The sequence below is a fragment of the Ruditapes philippinarum genome, unplaced genomic scaffold (genome assembly GCF_026571515.1).
Source record: "Ruditapes philippinarum isolate M1 unplaced genomic scaffold, ASM2657151v2 ctg4613_1_1_1_1, whole genome shotgun sequence".
Lineage (NCBI taxonomy): Eukaryota > Metazoa > Mollusca > Bivalvia > Venerida > Veneridae > Ruditapes > Ruditapes philippinarum.
The window spans coordinates 79,050-98,881 of NW_026859976.1; the positions used below are offsets into that span (position 1 = coordinate 79,050).

The following is a 19,832-nucleotide window of genomic DNA, read 5'->3' on the forward strand; positions in this document are numbered from 1 at the left end:
ATGTAAAAGATTGGCAGTGTACTGAAAATAAAAATAACGCTTTAATTAAGCATAAAAACTTTCATATTCACTTAAATATATATAAGCATTAAATCAAAGTGAATTTAATCACGCGTGTTTGAAATACGAAACGATTTTCTTTCTTTATGTATATGTTCACATGCGTCTGATTTGATTGCGTGCGTAATGTCATCATACGGTCACGTGTCAAGCAAAGCAAAATCAATTTCATGTCCAGATCAACAGCACTAATTCATTGAATCACAAGGTACATAACAAAATTGTTGTTATATAGATAGTCCATCAAAGTGTAAATTGCTTTTTGGATTTTGTTTTGTTTGGTTTTTATAGGGGGGAGGGGGCCTATAATAACTACATGAAATGAGCTTTCTAAAACCCCATACAAGTGTGGTACTTATCTGTTTTAGTGAGTTCGCTGTTTTTCCTGGTCATTTTGTCAAATCATATTTCGTTGTTTTTCTTTTCTTTCTCTTTAAATATATTTTTTTTGGATTTGTTTGCACCTTCACAGTTTTCATGACTTAATATAATAAACACAAATAATTGGTTTTTCAAACACTTTTCATGAAGTGTTCTTGAAAGTCGTTTGCGACCATATCTATTTTTAATTTGTGTGTTTTTTTTTACATTCATCTTAATGATTATTATAATTTCAATTAATTGATGAGCCATTTCTTTCCCTGGCGTCATACTAATTTAAAAGTGTTAATGAAATAAGTATACGATTAAGTCAAGCTACCTTTAATCTAAACATTTTTAATACATGTATTATGGTTTGATGAAAACGTTTTATGAATACATGTATTCTGTCTTGCAATTTCAACACGCCATATATATAAGGAGCGAGAATACGCCCACGGACAGCGTTAAGTAAGAATTGTGTACGTTACGCTGTAAATTGATAAAAATCATGCATATTTTGACGTAAGATTCAAATAACATTTATCGATAATAACGTCATTTTCTACACTATGTTGGTTTTCATATGGGGTGGCCCACATTAATCTGGTTCATTTTATTTAAATGTGTAAAATGTGATATCTATGTAATTTTGAGGGCATGACTAGAGTTGTTACATTGACATTTCAATATAACCAGGAAAGAAAAAATGTTCAGATCCACCATTTCCAAGGAACATGACTAGAGAAATAACGAAAAGGTACCTAATCTCTATCTCGAGCAGTAATGATAAGGAAGCCGCAAACGATTTTTACACTGGTGATTCATTGAAGTACAGCTGTAAACCGGGGTAAATATCATCCACATGCTGAACCTTTTTTATATTCTCTTATCACATAATGCTGCGTTCATCATTCTACAAATGTTTTATGTTTTCATTATCTATTACAAAGTTCTCACGTGGGGAATTTTAAGAGCATTTTTGGCATAAACATAACAAAGATATCAAGAAATGAGATAAAGGAAAATGTGCAACAAGAAAATCAATTTAAAAACTTAAAATACTATATGTATGTCTAAAGATAGCAAGCGATATTGGTAACTTGTTTACTGAGTTTCTAAATTGTAGATTAAATGGTTTATCTTGTATAAAATGATTATTAATTTTATTCTTCAATTAGTGAAAGGTATCAAACTAAAATACTTACTTCAATGCAACTAAGTTATTACTAATGACATCTTTTTTCGCAGATTTACATTGCTAAGAGACCTGGAAACATTTGCCTTTTTTAACGGAGATGACTTTGGTGATTATAACAACATAGATGACAAATCGCCGCAACTGACAACAACTGCAGCACCGGTAATTGTGTCAGTGTTAAAAGATATTACTTGCGACGCTGAGGGCTTTTGGAATGGCTATCCCGATTCCCAATTGTACTTTGGTGAATGTCAAGGTAAATGCTGAGCGTATGATTAACCTCTTAACATATTAAATTCTTTTAACTTGCAGCAACCAAATGAAAACTGTTTGACAAGTGTAAGTTTGTTGATGTTTTTTTGAAAAATTTCTGCAGTGGCTTACGTATTACAGTTATTATTATCTGATACTTCAATTATTGAAATTATTTCTTTTAAGCCTTGTTGTATTTGAATTCGTAAAAATATCATTTATAGAAATAAACACTAGTTGACCTCTTTACCTGGGGCCATGGTAGATTACTTTTGTAACTTAAGGTGATTTTTACACAAACTCTTTCAGTGTAAAGCATTTTAGCGAGTTTTGTTCACTTATAAATATATTTTTATCTTTAAAATAAAAAAAATATATTTTAGGCTTATGAAACACTTTTTAAATGACGATGTTACAGTAAATTTGAAATGTTCGATGTATGTTGGGTAGGGTGAAATATACAGTGTTCACATGGTGGGTTTGGGCTATATTAACTTTACAAGGATGATCGACATGTTGCTTTTCTCCAATTATTACGTCTCTTATTTAATATAATATATAAACGTCTTATACATAAAATAGCTAAAATAGACTGTTTAAGAATTCTCCATCTCAGAGACTGGTATGGCCTTACAAAAGATATACACTAAAAGTTACATATAGTCCAAGAAATCCGTGCATAGACATGTATGGAAACAATCATTGAATTGTTTCGTTGGAAACTTAATTTCTTAGACCATAGGTTTTTTGATCTGACGATGTCAAATTAAATCATACAAACAACATGCAATTTAGGTCCATGTAAAAGAGAATCCGCACTAGGCTAACAATTGTAAATTAGTTTGTATTGAAAACAGATTTTGGAATTTCTCTTCTCGGTAACAACATTGCTCATATCTTAGATATTAACATGTTACATCACTTAATTGCCATCAAAAATGTTCAAATCAATCGTTGGCATAGAGTCACAATGGACACTTGTCACCGGTCACTTATTTAGAATAAACTTGAAGATTGTAACAAAACTATATCTACTTACGATTGTCGTTTGACATGTAGCAGAAAAAATAACATAATTCACGCTCCTGAGATCAAATATGGCATGATCCAGTGTTCAAACTTGTAACACAGACTTTTTTGAGCCAGTATCTTTTTAGAGAAGTTCTTTGTAAATAATATAAGATTTCAGGTTATGGTTATTTTTCTCGTCGCATTAGCAAATATTTTATCACAAAAGGATAAGACTCGACTTAAAACACACTACATCTTACAGATTAACCCCTCTCAAAGTTGGACGCTTTGCTTCCTCTTTTCACTGCATCAGACAAATCAGGTTGGAGACTATAATGGGCAGTAAATAACACCTACTTGAACTGAAATATCTTATTTTCTGCCTTGTTTGATCGGCCCTGTGAAGAGATTCCTCTTATTACCCTAACTTTATGAACAAAAGATTATTATCATTAAAGTATGTTAGTTATATAACCCATTGTAGCTTTAATTATTGTTGAAATAATATCTGGCGGAAATTCATTTAATTATCCCGTTGAAACTTTTTAGATGTTCACCTTGTTGGCATAATTCTCGATTAATCTGTACTTTAAAAGAAAATAAGAAAGAAACATGACAATGACCCGAAATCATGTTTGTATTTTCACCATAAAAGAAGGATTGATTATAGCACAAATACAAAAACAAGTATTGTACAATACAACTATGTGCAATGTATATTATAAATAGTTAAGAAAAAACGAACAAAGCATGCATTTTAAAATTGCAACAGATACAAGTGCATTGACCTTGTTCGGTGGAGAGTGTGTTCTACAGCAATACTAGATGATGTCTTTAAATAATTGTTTATATACCAACTATTCTTATAATATCTCACTCCTTATTCTGCTTAAAACACAATTTTATCTTTCAAGTGAGAGTTACCTTGACATAGGCTTGTGGCCGTGGTCTTGATCTTACATGGGCCTTGAACAATTCAAAGTAGTGTTTAAACATAGTCTCGCTATTCACTCAGTTTAAATGAAATATATCTCATTTAAAAATTAAACTAATTTTCTAATTTTAGTGAAACATCGAATTAATATAGGCAGGTGCTGGCTTCCGCAAAAAAGCAATTCCCTACATCACTTTGCTATTAACAACTTTCATCGAAATATCGTATTCAAGCAATTTAGTTATTTACAGTAAAAGTGACGTTGACCTTGAATCTAGGGGACGCAAAAAAAGATCCCAAAAGAGGTTATCACAAATGTTTGATGCACAATTTGTTTTTTGTGAAATAATCTTTTCCCAAACACAAAGTATTTTTTTCAGAAATAGCTACTTTGACGTTGCCCTAGAAACACGAACGCAATCTCAAGAAAGATATTCACAGAAGCTTGCTACATAATAAGTGTTGCTGAAATATCGCTTTCCTAACTTTAATTATTGACCGGATAACGTTTCCATTTTTTCTGTAAAAGTGACCTTTGACCCTAGGCGACCAAACGTAACTCCAAGCAATGCCTTTAAATAATTGCTATATAATAAGTTTTTGCTAAGATATTTAAAATCTTAACGGAATACGGAACACCAATCTAATAACTAGGATTTCAAAAATTGAAAATCTGGTGTATAAATTACCATTATTTCGTTTGTTAAAAAACATGTTAATTTCGGGTGACATATTATTGCAACGTTACAATCTGTTAATCTTTAACCGTTTTTTGTTTCAGCAATACAATGCGATGCTTCCGTATTTGCTGACATTAGTGATGGTTATATTTCAAACTTTAAAGAAACGTACGAATTTCTCGACGAAATGAAACTGGAATGCAAAGACGGATATCGGCACAAGGGCGGCGTTAAATCTGCACTTTGCATGACACCATCGAGTTTTAGCAATGCTTTTTTAACTCGCTTTGGCTGCGAACGTGAGTTTACATAACTTTTTTCTTAATAATAAAATTTAAAAAACAAGAAATACCAAACTGGACAATAAATTTATTAAAATGAACTATTTGGATAAATGATTTTACTTTTCAATTTTAAGTAAAGAAAAATCGAAGACATTCAGAATACAATTTCAATATAAATTAAAAATATAAATGATCATGAAATAAAGTAAAACATATTTCTCTCATTTAGGGATAAAGTGTATCGAACTGGAAAGCCCTGGTAATGGATATCTTAAAATAGATCACAATTACGTGAATGGAACAGTGAATTACGAATGCGAATCTGGTTACGACTTGATAGGATACCCGGTGTGGAAATGCCAGTCGAACGGGGAATGGGATCATGATTGTGTAAAATGTGCACATAAAGGTATCTTAGAATTAACTCACATCATTTAGGTTCTGTTTAAAGTGACTAGTCAGGTTCTTTAACGCTGAAACAAAAATACATATAAAAAACAGTAAAATAAATTTTATATATCATATTGTTTGTATGCATTATATTATCAAGTGGAAACAATTAGTTAAAAGTGAAATATAAATAAATATTTAATGAACAAACATTTACTTATTTGATGACTAGAATAAATGTTATATTATCTTTATATGATAGGTCGTAATACATTCATCCTTAATCAAAATCATCTCACTGAAAAAGAGAGAAAAAAAACAGAATCCATAAAGAATGCCCCAAAATTGCAAAATTGCAAATGTTGCAGGCTCGATTTGATTGAGCCTGTTCTTGGACGGTTCTGAAAAGTGCAAGTTAATGTCCACGTCCTCGCTAGCACAGGCTTAAACAGAATTCAACATTTAACCATGAAAACTTTTTGAATTATATTCACTGGAGTCACTGACTCCATTTTGCAAAGTATATGTAGCCGTAAAAAGATTGGCTTTCTTTTGTTATGAACTGTAGATATTTTGAAACTACAAAATCACTAGAAAGCATAACGCATTGTACAACTTAGTATTTGGTGATCTTTATCCTAGAATTAAGACGGCTACATTTTAACTACTACATATCCGATAAATTTATTAAGTTCAATAATTATTGCGGCATGTGTTACTTTTTCCATCATATGTTTAGCCAGACTGTAGCACTTGATTCACAAATTCATTCACATATCACCCTAGCTAGTAGTATGGTTGAAATTTACATAAAGTTGAGATTTTCAAGTGGCTTCGTGAATGGTAATTTGTATTATTTATTGTTAAATTATTCGTTAACTTCTTTAGATGCATACTGCCCGCCTCCATGTTTGCCACCTGGAGCTATGAGTAAAACTTCTTCGGGAAGATATCAAATGGGTGACGTACTAGAATTCACATGTAAGTCTGGAAAATACTACGGAGGATCTACAAACCGGACTTGCCTGAAAAATAGGTACTGGAGCGGTACTCCTATAGATTGCACAGGTAAGGTAATCAATGTCATGCCTTCAGTGTAACAGACCATTGTCTTGTAATTGTGCAATTTAACAACACAATATTAGTTTAAGATGTACTGAATAACAAAATGGTAAGATCGTTTAAAACACAAACGTTGTTTTAGATATGATATTTGTTTTATTTTTTTAGGACACAGGGTTTGTTAGTAAATACAATTTTTAGGGTCTGGGATTTGTTAAACACAAACCAAGATGTTTTAGTTACAACACTTGTAAGAGTATTGCATAGTAATTGGTCACGTGAGACACAAACGGAGAATGTAGCGAATACAGTTTTTATAAAATGAATACTCCTTTTGAGACAAAATCGAAGTGATTATTCAAAGGGACTTATTACAAATGGTGAACTGTTTATCCAATCGATGAATAGAGTACGAAAATATATATTGAAATGTATTGATTTCTAATTTACAGGAACATCTTTGGTTGATTTAAGAGTAGGAATAGAGTTGGTTTCGGCTATGAAACAGATTTCGCAAAACAGGACTAAATCAGATACGGCCATTTCAAAGACAATAAATGTCTGGAACAGGAAAGGTGTAGACATGTATCTGCTTGTTGATATTTCAAAAGTTGAGACACCGGAAAAGATGAACGAAACTTTATCTTTTGTTTATGCATTACTTCCAGAGGTATTTATTTCACTTATTCAACTCAAAAAGGCGTCTTTTAAAGTTAAATTCATCAAGACGCTTAAAGAACATCAACAACCTGTTTTATACCGTTTATGGATCTTTACAAAAAGTGCTTCTTTGACGGGTTGTTCGTAAAAATCGTATCATGCCGAGTTATGACGGGCTCATGTTAAAAAGGCTTCTTATACACAACAATCGGATCATGATCAGTTGATACTTATTTGCAGGAAACTCACTTTGATCATATTTGAATTTGACTAATGTCACTGTATATTTCAAGAAACGCAGGAATGTTAATCAAGCAGTAATTGTTCATAATTAATGCAGAATATGCAAAACGTGTAATAGGTTAATGATAGTTATTCATACAAACGAGATATGTTTATTTGTATTGATCGTACGTGGGAAAGACTATATACATACATGTCAGTATGAATGTACCTTCGGCATTCACCAAACTGGTCGAGTCACTTAATGCTTAAGGAAGTCGATTAAAAATGATTCAAGTACTTTAATGAGAAAACCAACGTCGCTCCGATGCACCATTCACGAAATCACATACAGTGAAATATGACATGAGCAGTTTTTCAAATGTATCGGGTTTACTGAATAAACAACTAATGTAATTTATACGTATATCATCAAAAAATACATTAGTTGTTTATTAATTTATACGTATATTATCGGGCGTCCGTGGCCGAGTGGTTAAGGTCGTTGACGTCAAACCACTTGCCCCTTACCGCTGTGGGTTTGAATCCCGACAGGGACTTTGGATTCTTTCATGTGAGGAAGCTATCCAGCTAGCTTACGGAACGTCGGTGGTTCTACTCAGGTGCCCGTTCGTGCCTGAAATAATGCACGGAAGGGCACCTGAGGTCTTCCTCCACCAGTAAAGCTGGAACGTCGCGATATAACCTATACTGTGTCGATGTGACGTAAAACCCAAACAAACATACGTATATTATCTATACGCGACGATGAAACTTCAAAACGTTAGTGAGATCGTCATTCTTACGAAATACCTAGAACAAACACGCGTTATCTTACTAACATATAATATCTCAATGACGATGTGATATAATTCATTTCATTCATTTGGATTAACATTTGATATAAATAAATTGGTTTATTTACGTACCGTAGTGCTCGTTTTGGCCATACAATGCAAAAATTAGTGTTACTATGATTGTACAAATCCTGCGTTTCTCTCATATTCGTGAGTTACTGGTAAAACGGTAAATATGGGGACTGATTAATATAAAATTACAATAATTGGGGTTTTGTAAAAACGAGAAATGAATATCACTGTGACTGGGCTTACACTTGAATTGTTAAACACAATATTGGTTTTAAGAGGTTCTTTCTGTTAATGATTTGGCAAACACTGGGTCCGGTAATAAGATGGACGTGTCATCGGGAGACTGGTTAACACAGGGGTTGTTTATTCCAGGGGAATGGTACTCAAGGGAGCAACTAAAGATGAAATATGGTAAACATGTGTGGGTGATCATTCACGACGAATGCTAGTAAATGTTAAGTTTGTAAACGCGTGGGAATAACTGGTCCTTATGGTTGTTATAATCATGAGAACTGTTGATGTTGTTGTTTCCTTTGAACAATTATAGATAGTATTTTGACTGTCAGTTCCCTATAAATCATCAATATATTCTTTTTAAAGCTTGGTATAAATGATGGTGATACTGGTACAAGGCTAGCGCTGACATTCTTTGGCACCAAACCGTATAGGATGTTTGAACATCATATAAAATCAGATGAAGTGGAGGGGCCTTTTAAATCTTACGAGGACGTAATAAAAGAACTTGGACATTATAATAAAACAAGTGAACTGCACACAATAAAACAGGTAACAAGTAAGTATACTGTCCTTCGATGACTCATGTTTTTATCCATTTAACCACAATAGTGTAAACATGTTTCTGTAATGTCTGTTTATTTTGATATTTGTGCGTTAAATATCGTAAGGAAAGTCATGAAAATAGGCTGTTGTGATATATCAAAGAATTTGAATGCATGAATCTCGATGAACGTCATATATTTCCATACATAACAAAAAAAAGCATAGACAGGAAAGTTTTAAATTAAGAACATGCAATAAAGAACTCATTGTTTTGCAAAGTTGTTTAATTCCATATTCTCGTCATATAAAGCTTTAAAGTTCATTTTCATCCTTAAATTTGAATCCTTAATAGTCTAATATCTATTGGCGTCGAAATGGCAATTGAAGAGTACATAAATGCATATGTGGCTACAATTAAATTTAAAAAATGTTATTGATGGATTTCGCTTTAAAGTAGAGAAAAATGTCATAAATCTCTTTAAAAAAAACCCCAAAACCCAACAAAAAGACTTAATTAAAAATGTTACAGGTTGGGTTTGATTGAGTTTTCCATGGACTGTACTTGGCAGAGCAAAAGAAACCGTCCGCGTCACTTATAATTGGCATTAGCAGAATGAAACATTCAAACTCGAAAGTGGTGAAATTTTCACTATCGGCTGAGCTACGGTCTACGGTCGCTTACAAATATTCACCCCTAAATAGTGAACAATTATGAACCATGACATGTATGACTGCAACAATTGTTTGATCCCTGTATTTGCATGTAAATACCATTGCGAATAAGTCAATGAAAATGAGTTAATAACAAACTGGATTAAACAAAATAAAGGTTAATTACTTATTGGATCGAACGAAATTAGAGTTATTTACAGATTGTTATTTTTACAGAGGATGGGACTGAAATTGGAGCTGCATTGAAAGACATATATGAACAAATAAAAACTAAACTAAAGGGTCAGAAACATCGAAGAGACAGAATTTCCCAACAAGTTTTAATAGTTATCAGTGACGGTAAGTGGCACTTTTTATGAATTGAGCCTGTTACGATATATACATACCGTTAACTGATACTGAACAGTTTATGACACGAATTGATGGTTTAATAGTTGTAGAATAATTAAGGGACTTTCTTTGTATAAAATAGAGGAACCAACAGTCTTTTATAACTTTACTAGAAAGTTTTCTCGTTCAAAAGAATGGGATTCGAACTGCCCGTGAAAATAAGTAAGTTATTCATTACAATTTTTCGCTTAAAATACTGGGTATACGTCAACACCAAATTTTCAAGTTTATGAAGGATTTTGCAGTGCAGTTAGAATGTTTCTAAGGCAATTTCAAAGAATTGATACAAAAAAGTAACGAACAAGATTTTGATTAATTATACATGTAAACTTTAAGCGAAGTTTGTTTTATAACATCCGAAACTTTGTGAGTCCAAAAATTCGTGCCATAAATAAACTAGACAATTATTCGCGCTTTTGTACTTTCAGATTCATTTGAATTCTTTTTTACTGAACGAACATTTATTTTTGCAAATAATTCACATAATTTTACCACTCAGAAATTTCCTTTTTACATTATGGCTTTTTACTTTTGAAGCAAATTTCAAAAGCGAAACTGTCTTGCATGGTCAAGTATTATGTAAGTCCTAGAACCATTAAGAGATGGTGCCTGCTTTTGACGTATTATCTGTGTGATTTGTTGGCTTATAATCTCTTATCCCCTTTCAAAATGCCCTTTTATTACTTCCCCTATTGTGCTCTCGTTTAGAGCTTTCTTATAATTCGGGAACATACGCCTCTTTTGATGGAATGACACTAATGCAACATTGAAGGTCCATGGTAACCGCCGTATGAATACATCTGCAGAAGGTTCAAATTTCTAAATTTTACCATTCAACATTTAATGTTGAATTCTGCTTGTGCTATTTGCTTGGACAACCCGTAATTTCATTTCCAAGTACCGTCTAAGATCAGGCTGAATCAATACGAGTTTTCAACCTTTTCAATTTTATTGTTTCGGGAGTTCTTTAATGATTCTGCTTTTGATTATCCTATGTTTACATTATGTATGCATGGACACAAGAGTATGTATTCTATCACACGATATAGTTTACAAGCTCGATAACACAGAAATCAACAATCATTGGGACGACCATTTTTATACATACCATTCCTTTTTGATGTGAAAACAAGCGACAGACCAATAGAGTGATCGGTCTCGGAGGGCAATAAAATTCAAGTTTGAATCAGTGCATTTATACACTTACTTTAAAGCTGTTCATACTATGTGTGATATCCACTCAGTCTTATTTTCCAAATATGTTATAGAATTATATGATTATTTTACATTTGTACTTATAATAGGAAGACTGACATCTACGGATGATCCAACTGATTTGTCTTTAAGTCTGAAAGAAGACTTTGATGTGGAAATATATTCAATTGCAATCGGGGACCTTAGGGATACTAAAGGCTTAGAAACAATGAGGAAACTCGCTTCACAGATTGAAAACGAACAGCATTTCTTTAAAATCAGTACAGATGAGTCTAACTTCAAACTGGTCATGAGCAGTATGATAAACAAAGGTATAAGAGATATGTTATTTTTCATATTTTATTCACAATTATTTTAATAAACCAAAATAGAACAAACACCATGTATACTTAGAACATAATACTTTTATTATATATATCAACTACCGCATTTGAAGTCATGCAATATTGTTGCGCTCTGACCGGCTTAGGTATCTCTAAGTTGAATTCTAAGGTCTCTGCTCAAGTTACTTCTGGACAAAGAAGGGGGGAGTGTGGCTCGAAATGGCTAAGCTAAATCGGAAGTTTCTACTTAAGGGTTTATTTACCTATACCTTTACTTAAACTATTTCTATTATAAGAAACACCAAGCTTTAGTAAATTTAAACGTTATTATTTATTTCATTAGTATTTATCAAAATTATCATATGAATAATTAAAACTTAACTATCAAAATGTCAGCAAAACACATATGACATAAACAAAGTCCAAACAATAATTTAAGCAATGTAATATTTAAAATTTAATATGTGTTAAATTAGCTTAATGTAATTAAGCTCAAAATGCAAATATATCTGACAACAAGCCTTAGTTTAAACAATAAATTCCTTACTTAAAAATGATAAATTTTACTTTTAAATGACTGATAAAAGTTTTCTTATAAATGCAAAAGATAGAAAAAATCATTAAGTTGACTTACAATTGCAGAAAAAATGTTTACTTTCAAAACTCAAGCTGAAGCTCAAAATCTCAGAAACTTCTTTGGCTGAATTTACAGGAGCTTATATACTCCTCAGCTGCACACTTAAATTATGTGTGCACACACAGACTGACTGTGTGCACTCAATGAAACTCTGAACACAACCTAGAAATTCGTGTGCAAAATGTACACAGCTCAATAAAGTGTACACATGGAACAGCCTTGTACTTTAATACAAGAAAAACTAAATTTAAATCAGAAAAAATGAATCTAAAGTTCCTCAAAAATTTACATAAAATCAAAAGGATTAAACCCTAATAACATGACGGACTGTCACCTTGGTATTCTTTAATCTGCCCGCAGCTTCAATCTGTGAATATAATTTACTTTAAAAATCGAGTTTGACAGCTTCAGAGTCTGACACTATTCTATATAGTTGTCATGAGGTAACTACCCATAACGCAATTGGAAACAACATGGCTGACACTCTCCAAAGAGAGGTGTTATGATAGTTCAATTTTTATCTTACGGACTTACTCCTAAATTCTTAAGATTAATAACTCCAAGTAAAAAGTTAAATGACGAGAGAAAACCTGTGATTATAAAAAAATAAGTACAATAATATTAGTTGCAGAATTTTCATAGGTAGGCCCAAATTCAATGAATGTTTATAAAGGGATATAGACTTTCGCAACGTTAAAATCTGATCGTATTGACAACCTTCTCTCATAGTAATTGAACGTAAAAATCTTGAATTAATAGTTGTTGATGCCTAGTTTCTAACAACTGATATGTTTACCAAGTAATAAATACGGGATGTATCATTACCTACCCACTTATAAATGTCGTCATCAAATGTTACCATCTGACTCTCATATAACGCTTAATATGCGAATACTACTTAGAAATAATATAAACGTGTCAGAAACAATGCAATAGTAAAAATAAAAATTAAGATTAAACATACATCTTAAAAATTTAACTTATTAATCAATTAAAGATTTCAATTAACAACCAATTAATAATCATTTAGTTCATTTCAGTGCTTCATTAACAAAATTATCTCTTATTATTATAGTAGCAATATATAACAATAGTGTTGATAGACATCATAATGTTTTAATACTTTCAGTCCATTTACTTATTTATTACTTAAATAGTTCTCCATTCCTGTTTGACTCCTTGCTGATATATATAATTAATGTTCCTAGAATATTTTAATGTATAATCGTTTATTTCTTATTTATCACTGATTTCAATACAGATCGTCCTTCTTTCAAGTTTTTGTTTTTCTCCTCAGTGTTTCTGTTGCTTTGCTCCTTTCCTTGGGTTTTGTGTTGTCTCTCATCATTTTCATTATTACGTCTTTTGTTATTGTTTCCATTTTTGTCTTCTCTGTCTTGTTCTCTATGTCGTTCTCTATTAAATTCTCTACTGTGATGTCTGTTGTCTGATGTGTAACTAGTTCTCGGTCGACTGTTTGTTATGTTTGATTCTCTGTGCCCTTCGTGTCTGTTGTTTCTTTCTACTCTTCTCCTATTCTCTTCTCTGCTCTCTTTTATTTCATACTTTATCTCTTCCATTGTCCTTTGTAAAACCTTTAAAACTATCGTTCATTCTATCCATTGACCCTTTTACACTTTCAATTGCTCTCTACTGTTCGCTTCTATAGACATCACTATTCTTTCTAATAACTTCTCCATTGACTTTCCATCTTCACACTTCCTCTTCTTACACTCTGGCTCATCATTCTCTGTTTCCAATTCCATGTTTACCTCTGGCGTGTTCACAATCTGTGGGGTGGCGATAAAAGGCGTTCCAAAATTTAACGCTCCATTTGGTAGCAGCTGATCCAAAATGTTTTCCTCAGTGCGGACTTTGATAATAGGGGTGTTGAGTACAGATGTACTTGTAAGTGTTGCCTGCCCCAGGTGTTAAACAAAGGGATTCTAAAAAATTGAAAGTTGCGAGTTAAAAGATGTGGTTTCCTGTCGTGAGATCGGTGTCATTGGTGGAACGGTCGTCATAGTTGTTGTTACTGGGGGTCCAAAAAGGAAGATGCTATGGCTGGTGGAATGGAAGAGGACGTTACCGTAAATGGAAGGTCATGCTGCACGATACAATGCCTTTGGTCCTTAACAATTTCGGTATCATCTGAAGGTACTTGACTAGTTTGTTTGTTTATATTGTTATTCTGGCTATTAATGAAATCAGACAATACTTCTGGGGTCACACTAATTGTTATCAGTCTGCTATCTCCCGTTACCGGTGTGCTGCTCTCACTTACATAAAATGGATCTTCATCAGTTGACACACCCGAAACTCGTTCCTCCACTGTCTGCACCCTGTAGTCAACCCCTTCCAATAATATCTTCGGTGTAGGATTCTTCATTAAATACCTACTGTCATTACTACCTTCACCCTTCCCTTTCTTCATTAACAAATGCCTTTTGTAGGTTTTCACATGTTTCATCAACGCCTCCTCTGTCGTGCATCTAAAGAGACACAGGGAACAATAGAACGCAGCCTCTGACAACGGTACATGGTGCTTCCATACGTGACCAGTTACCCAATACTTCACTTCTGTAAAGGTTTTCCCTTGCTTCAGACAGTGTAAGCAGGTGTACAATTTGCCTCGTCTTGGTGTCTTCTCACTCATTATAACCTGAAACGATATCCATTTTGAACATTTTTACCAATAGGGTTACAACCTTTAGAACACAATCTGAAAACATCAATAGGCATGGAGGATTGTTGACAGACCACAAACTTAACAATCTTGACAATGGTTGATTTTGATGAGTCTTGCTGACATGTACATTCTTGATATGACTCTTACAGTATTTACACTACTGCTACATCTAAAAGTACTGCTACATATGCTATTCATGGACTACAATATTCTACTGACTGGAGCTTTTCTTTATTAATGTCTTGCTGATCTCCTGTATCCAACTTGGAATATTAACACCAACATATGGTTTCAGCTTATCATTGTGTACTAATTTTTCCTTGCCATCTTTGTCCATTTGTATAACAAAATTTACATTTGAAAATTTTTCTTTTATGATGAATGGTCCGTCAAACATCTTCTCTAACTTGGGTGTGACTCCCACCTTCTTTGTTTCATGTAAATACCACACCACGTCACCTGCTTTGTATTCATGATAAGAGGTCTTTGTATCGTAGATCGTTTTACTTCGCTTTGCACTAGACTTCAAATACAGTCTTGTTATATTATGTGCATGCATCATTTTGTCCCTTAGCTTGGCTATGTATGTTGCACATTCTGGTTCTTCTCTTGGATTTGAAGCAAAACCATATACCAAATCTGCTGGTAATCTAATCTCTCGACCTAAACTTAATAAGTTAGGTGTGATTTTTGTTGATTCACATGGTGTGCACCGGTAAGCTCCTGCCAAACAACCAAGGTGTAAGTCCCACTCATCTTGTTCATCTACTATGTATGCCTTTATCATCTTCAATAGTGTTCTATTATATCTTTCAGTTTGGCCATTGCATTTTGGATTTCTTGGACTGGTTCTTGTCTTTCTTATCTCTAACATCTTACATAGATCTTGGAAAAGTCTACTTTCAAAAGTTCTTCCTTGGTCTGTATGTATTGAAAGCGGCGCTCCCCATCTGGAAATGAAATCATTCAGAATTCTACGTGCACAGTCTTCTGCTAGTTGATTCGGGACTGCAACCACTTCAACATATTTTGTAAATAGATCAGTCATTACTAAAATGTATTTATTTTGTCTAGGTGTTTCCGGAAATGGACCGAGATAATCAATGGCTAAAGTGTCCCATGGAGCTCCACTTCTTATGTGTCCCATGGCTGCTTTTGGTGGTTTTTGTAGCTGTTTATCAGCTACACATATGTCACACCTCATAATGTAAAGTCTTACATCTTCTTTCATTTCAAACCAGATATATCTTTGCGCAAGTTTTTCTTTTGTTTTCTTAGTTCCAAGGTGTCCTGAAATCACTGTATCATGCATTTGTTGTATGATATCTATTTTCATTGATCCGGGTACTATAAGTTGCATGTACTGTCCAGTACCATTCAACTTACTGAAGTCTTTTATTAAAACCCCATCTTGTAAATGCAGATTTTCCCACAAAATCCAGTAATGTCTGCAGGCAGGACTCTCAGACACCATATCCGAACTTGAAGGTTTCTTATTCTGTACTTTAGCTTCATAAATAGGTCCAATGTCAGTATCAGTAGCTTGCTTCTTGGCTAATTCGTCTGCCGAATTGGTCCATAACCAATTTGGGTTATCTTGAAACTGAGATTGTCTTGAAGGACCTGGTTGTGGTTCTTCACCGGTTATTACTTTTGGTTCTACCCTTACTTGTTCTTTAAGAGGAAATTCAGTATGTTGATTCTGTTTATCTTTAACTTCCAACATCATAGCCATTTGCTTCTGTTCCTTACATTTTTTACACGGAACCGCATTTCAAAGGCTCATTCATATTCAAACATCATTGACATGACAATCTTTAGGATTTTCAAACCTAGATTAAGTGATCACAGTGTCCTTGTTTTCTTCCTGGCTCTGTATTCAATGGTTGAAATCAAAAGGTGCCAAAAATTTCTATCCACCTGGCAATCTTTCCAGAAGGTCTTTCAAACTGAAATAACCAAATTAATGCTTGGTGGTCGGTTTCTCCACTGTTAAAATGCCTTCCTAAATAAATACTGTCGAAAATATTGCACAAAGAAAACAACTGCGAGTAATTCTTTTTCTGTTATACAGTAGTTTCTTTCGGCTTTGTTCATTGCTCTACTAGCATAAGCTAAAACTCTCTCTCTATCACCTTGAATTTGTTGAAGTACCGCACCAATTCCTACTCCCGACGCATCAACATCAAGCAAAAAGACTCCGCCATAGTTCATAGGATAACCCATCACTTCTGGGCTTATTAAGGCTTCTTTTATTGTCGCAAATGCCTTTTCGCACTGTTCATCCCAAATAAATGCTTTATCCTTTTTTTGTAAGCTCTATTAAAGGTCTCGCAATTTTAGCAAAGTCCTTAACAAAACGCCTGTAATATGAACCTGTTGCTACGAATTGCTTTGCCTGCTTTGCATTCTGGGGTTTCGGCCATTGTACAATTTTGGATATATTTGTAGGATCTGGCTTAATACCTTCTTTTGACACCACATGTCCAAGAAAAACAACTTCTGTTTGCAGCAGATGACATTTGTCTGGGTTTAAGCTTTAGACCGGCAATCTCTTATACGTCTAAGAACTTCCTCCACTCTACTGATGTGTTCTTTCAAAGTCAGTCTCCAAAAATGATAATATCATCAATGTACACCAAACAGGTAACCCATTGCAAACCTTGAAGTGCTAACTCCATTTTCTTTGAAACGTACTTGCTGCGTTGTTTAAACCGAAAGGCATTCTAACCATCTCATATTGACCGAATTTACATGAAAAAGCACTCTTTGGGAATGTCTTCTTTTTTAAGTGGAATCTGGAAATAACCACTTTTGTAAGATCTAAAACTACTAAATAAAGAAAAGAACCTGCTACTGCGTCAAGGCAATCTTGTACACGAGGGAGAGGAAAACCATTCTGGCTTTACTAACGCATTCACCCTTCTATAATCAACACATGGCCGTATGGCGCCAGAATTTCTTTCGTACAAATACTATTGGACTTGACCATGAGATGTACTTTTTTTGAATAACTCCTTTTCTTAGAAGGTCTTCGATTGCTTCTTTTTCTTCTGCCGCATAAGCTAATGGTACTTTCCTAGGCCTCTGTTTTACTGGAGTGGCATTTCCATAGTGTATTAATGAGTGCTCTGTTAAACTAGTCAATCCAATATCCCATTCATTTCTAGAGAATGTATCCCCAAAATTTACAAGCAACCCTGCTAGAATATGCTTTTCATGCTTCTAATTTTCCCTCTGCAGATTTCTTTGTACAGTACTTTAAGATGCTCAGGTACCTCTTTTTCTTCAGCAATTGTAAATTTATTTTTCCACCTTTGCGTTTTGCTTTTGAATGTCGACCTTTCTTTATTCTGTTTATTATTTTCAACTTCAAGACTATTTTTCTTTCATTTGCGATAATGCTAACAACCCTATCGATTCTGTCGGCAGTTGCTATCTCTGCGTCTTTTTTTCAAAGATACCTCACACGTAAAAGGATTTAGTATTCGCATTTACACGTAGTACCTTGATTTAATATCTATCAAAGTCGATTTGCCATCAATAAAATTGTAGCTTTCCTTAAATGAATCTGTAGGTTCTACCAAAAATAGTCTGCTTGACCTTCATTGTCATCTGTTTCTACCCTCTCAACAAAAAACATCAATAACTGCTTTCTGATTGACCCGGAATGTTAACATCTTTGGCTACCACCACTCGTCTAGTCTCTTTGTGTTTACCAATCTGGATAGTTGGAATCTCAATTTCCATCCAAAATAATCTTATTTTTACTCAGGAGAATATCTGCAGGTCCCTTCTTGCTCCCCATTAAAAACATCAAAACCCAACAGAGCATCATCTTCTATTTCAGCAACCACAGCTTCACTGATGATCTCATATTGTCCTAACTCTATATTAAACTCAGCTTTACCTCTCTCTTTTATTGGTGACCCGCTTGCCCCTTTTAAACACACAGACTTTTGAAGAGTTGCCTTTTAGATTTATCAATCCTTTCATATATCTTGGTAGAAATAATTGTCTTTGAAGCCCCAGTATCTGCCGTGAACATCAGTGGAACACCCTCTATGGCTCCCTTCACATAGACACCATCACACAGACTTCTTGCTCTATCAACATCACCTACTTCTTCTGTATTCTCTCTATAAATGGCCCATATTCTCAAGCGGACCGCCCCCTGGCCACAAAAAGGTTGGTCCTTGGTAGTTTAAAGGCTCAGTACTTGATCGAATTTCAGTGTTGTTCTTTCTTTCATGGCTTTTTTCCACTTTCCTTTGTCCATTCTGTTTATCTGGACAGTCTCGTGCATAATGGGCCTTTTTGATGGCAGTTGAAACACTCAACTGTATTAGTTTGATAAATCCTCGTCTCTTATTATCTGGCTTGTTTGCTCCTTCTAATTTCTCTAATCTTTCCATTATTTTTCTGCAACATCTGTTCTTGCCTATTACTGGTATTCTCTTCCTGATGTGTGGCAGTCATCTCATTGCAAGTTTTCTCTCAGACGACATTTTTATTCTTTCTCTCAGGAACTCGAAACACCCTCTCTTCACCTTTATCATCATTTTCAGTCGAATCTTCTATTGCTCGCCTTTGTAAATTTACTTAACTTTTTCTGTTCATGTCCAATAGAAGCTCGAGTCTGAATAAAAATTTTACTGCATAAAATACAGCTTCGTCTATTGTTGCTGGTTCTTTGTGATACTCGACTCGAAACGCGCCTCATCATCTCTCAATCCATCCCAGAAATCTTCTGACTAAGTCCTCATTCTCTTTCTTATATGTCTATCCCTGTATCCATGCGCCTTATCATACAGCATTTTTAGATCAGCCGCAAAATCTTCCACTGTTTCTTCTACTTTTTGGCACCGCCTACTAAATTTTGATGCAAATGCCCTATTAGTTTCGATGACCATAAATCTATTATTCATTTCACGCACCAATTTCTCTAATAATTATATAAAAAATGAGGCTGGAGTTGTTGAAAACATAAATTCTGCCGCCTTCCCTTCAATCCTTGGAAGTAGCTGGTCTAATTTATCTTCATTCATCCCAATTTAAGCGACGAGCAATTGCTTCAAAACGAGCAATCCATACTGCCCAGTCATCTTTTCCACAGAACGATGGTATATACGCATATTCTC

The 19,832-nt window shown here is 34.0% G+C and overlaps 1 protein-coding gene across 1 annotated transcript in view; it reads left to right on the forward strand.

Moving 5' to 3' along the window:
* Positions 1 to 1,125: 1,125 nt before the first annotated feature.
* LOC132758465 (uncharacterized) overlaps positions 1,126 to 19,832 on the forward strand; it is a 70,206-nt gene continuing 51,499 nt past the window's right edge. Inside the window, exons 1-9 of the mRNA XM_060750140.1 lie at positions 1,126 to 1,270; positions 1,672 to 1,877; positions 4,600 to 4,797; positions 5,012 to 5,191; positions 6,061 to 6,240; positions 6,687 to 6,904; positions 8,586 to 8,778; positions 9,654 to 9,776; positions 11,132 to 11,353. Coding sequence (XP_060606123.1) covers positions 1,158 to 1,270; positions 1,672 to 1,877; positions 4,600 to 4,797; positions 5,012 to 5,191; positions 6,061 to 6,240; positions 6,687 to 6,904; positions 8,586 to 8,778; positions 9,654 to 9,776; positions 11,132 to 11,353 — 1,633 coding nt within the window. The 5' untranslated portion in view covers positions 1,126 to 1,157. The remainder of the gene's footprint in view (positions 1,271 to 1,671; positions 1,878 to 4,599; positions 4,798 to 5,011; positions 5,192 to 6,060; positions 6,241 to 6,686; positions 6,905 to 8,585; positions 8,779 to 9,653; positions 9,777 to 11,131; positions 11,354 to 19,832) is intronic.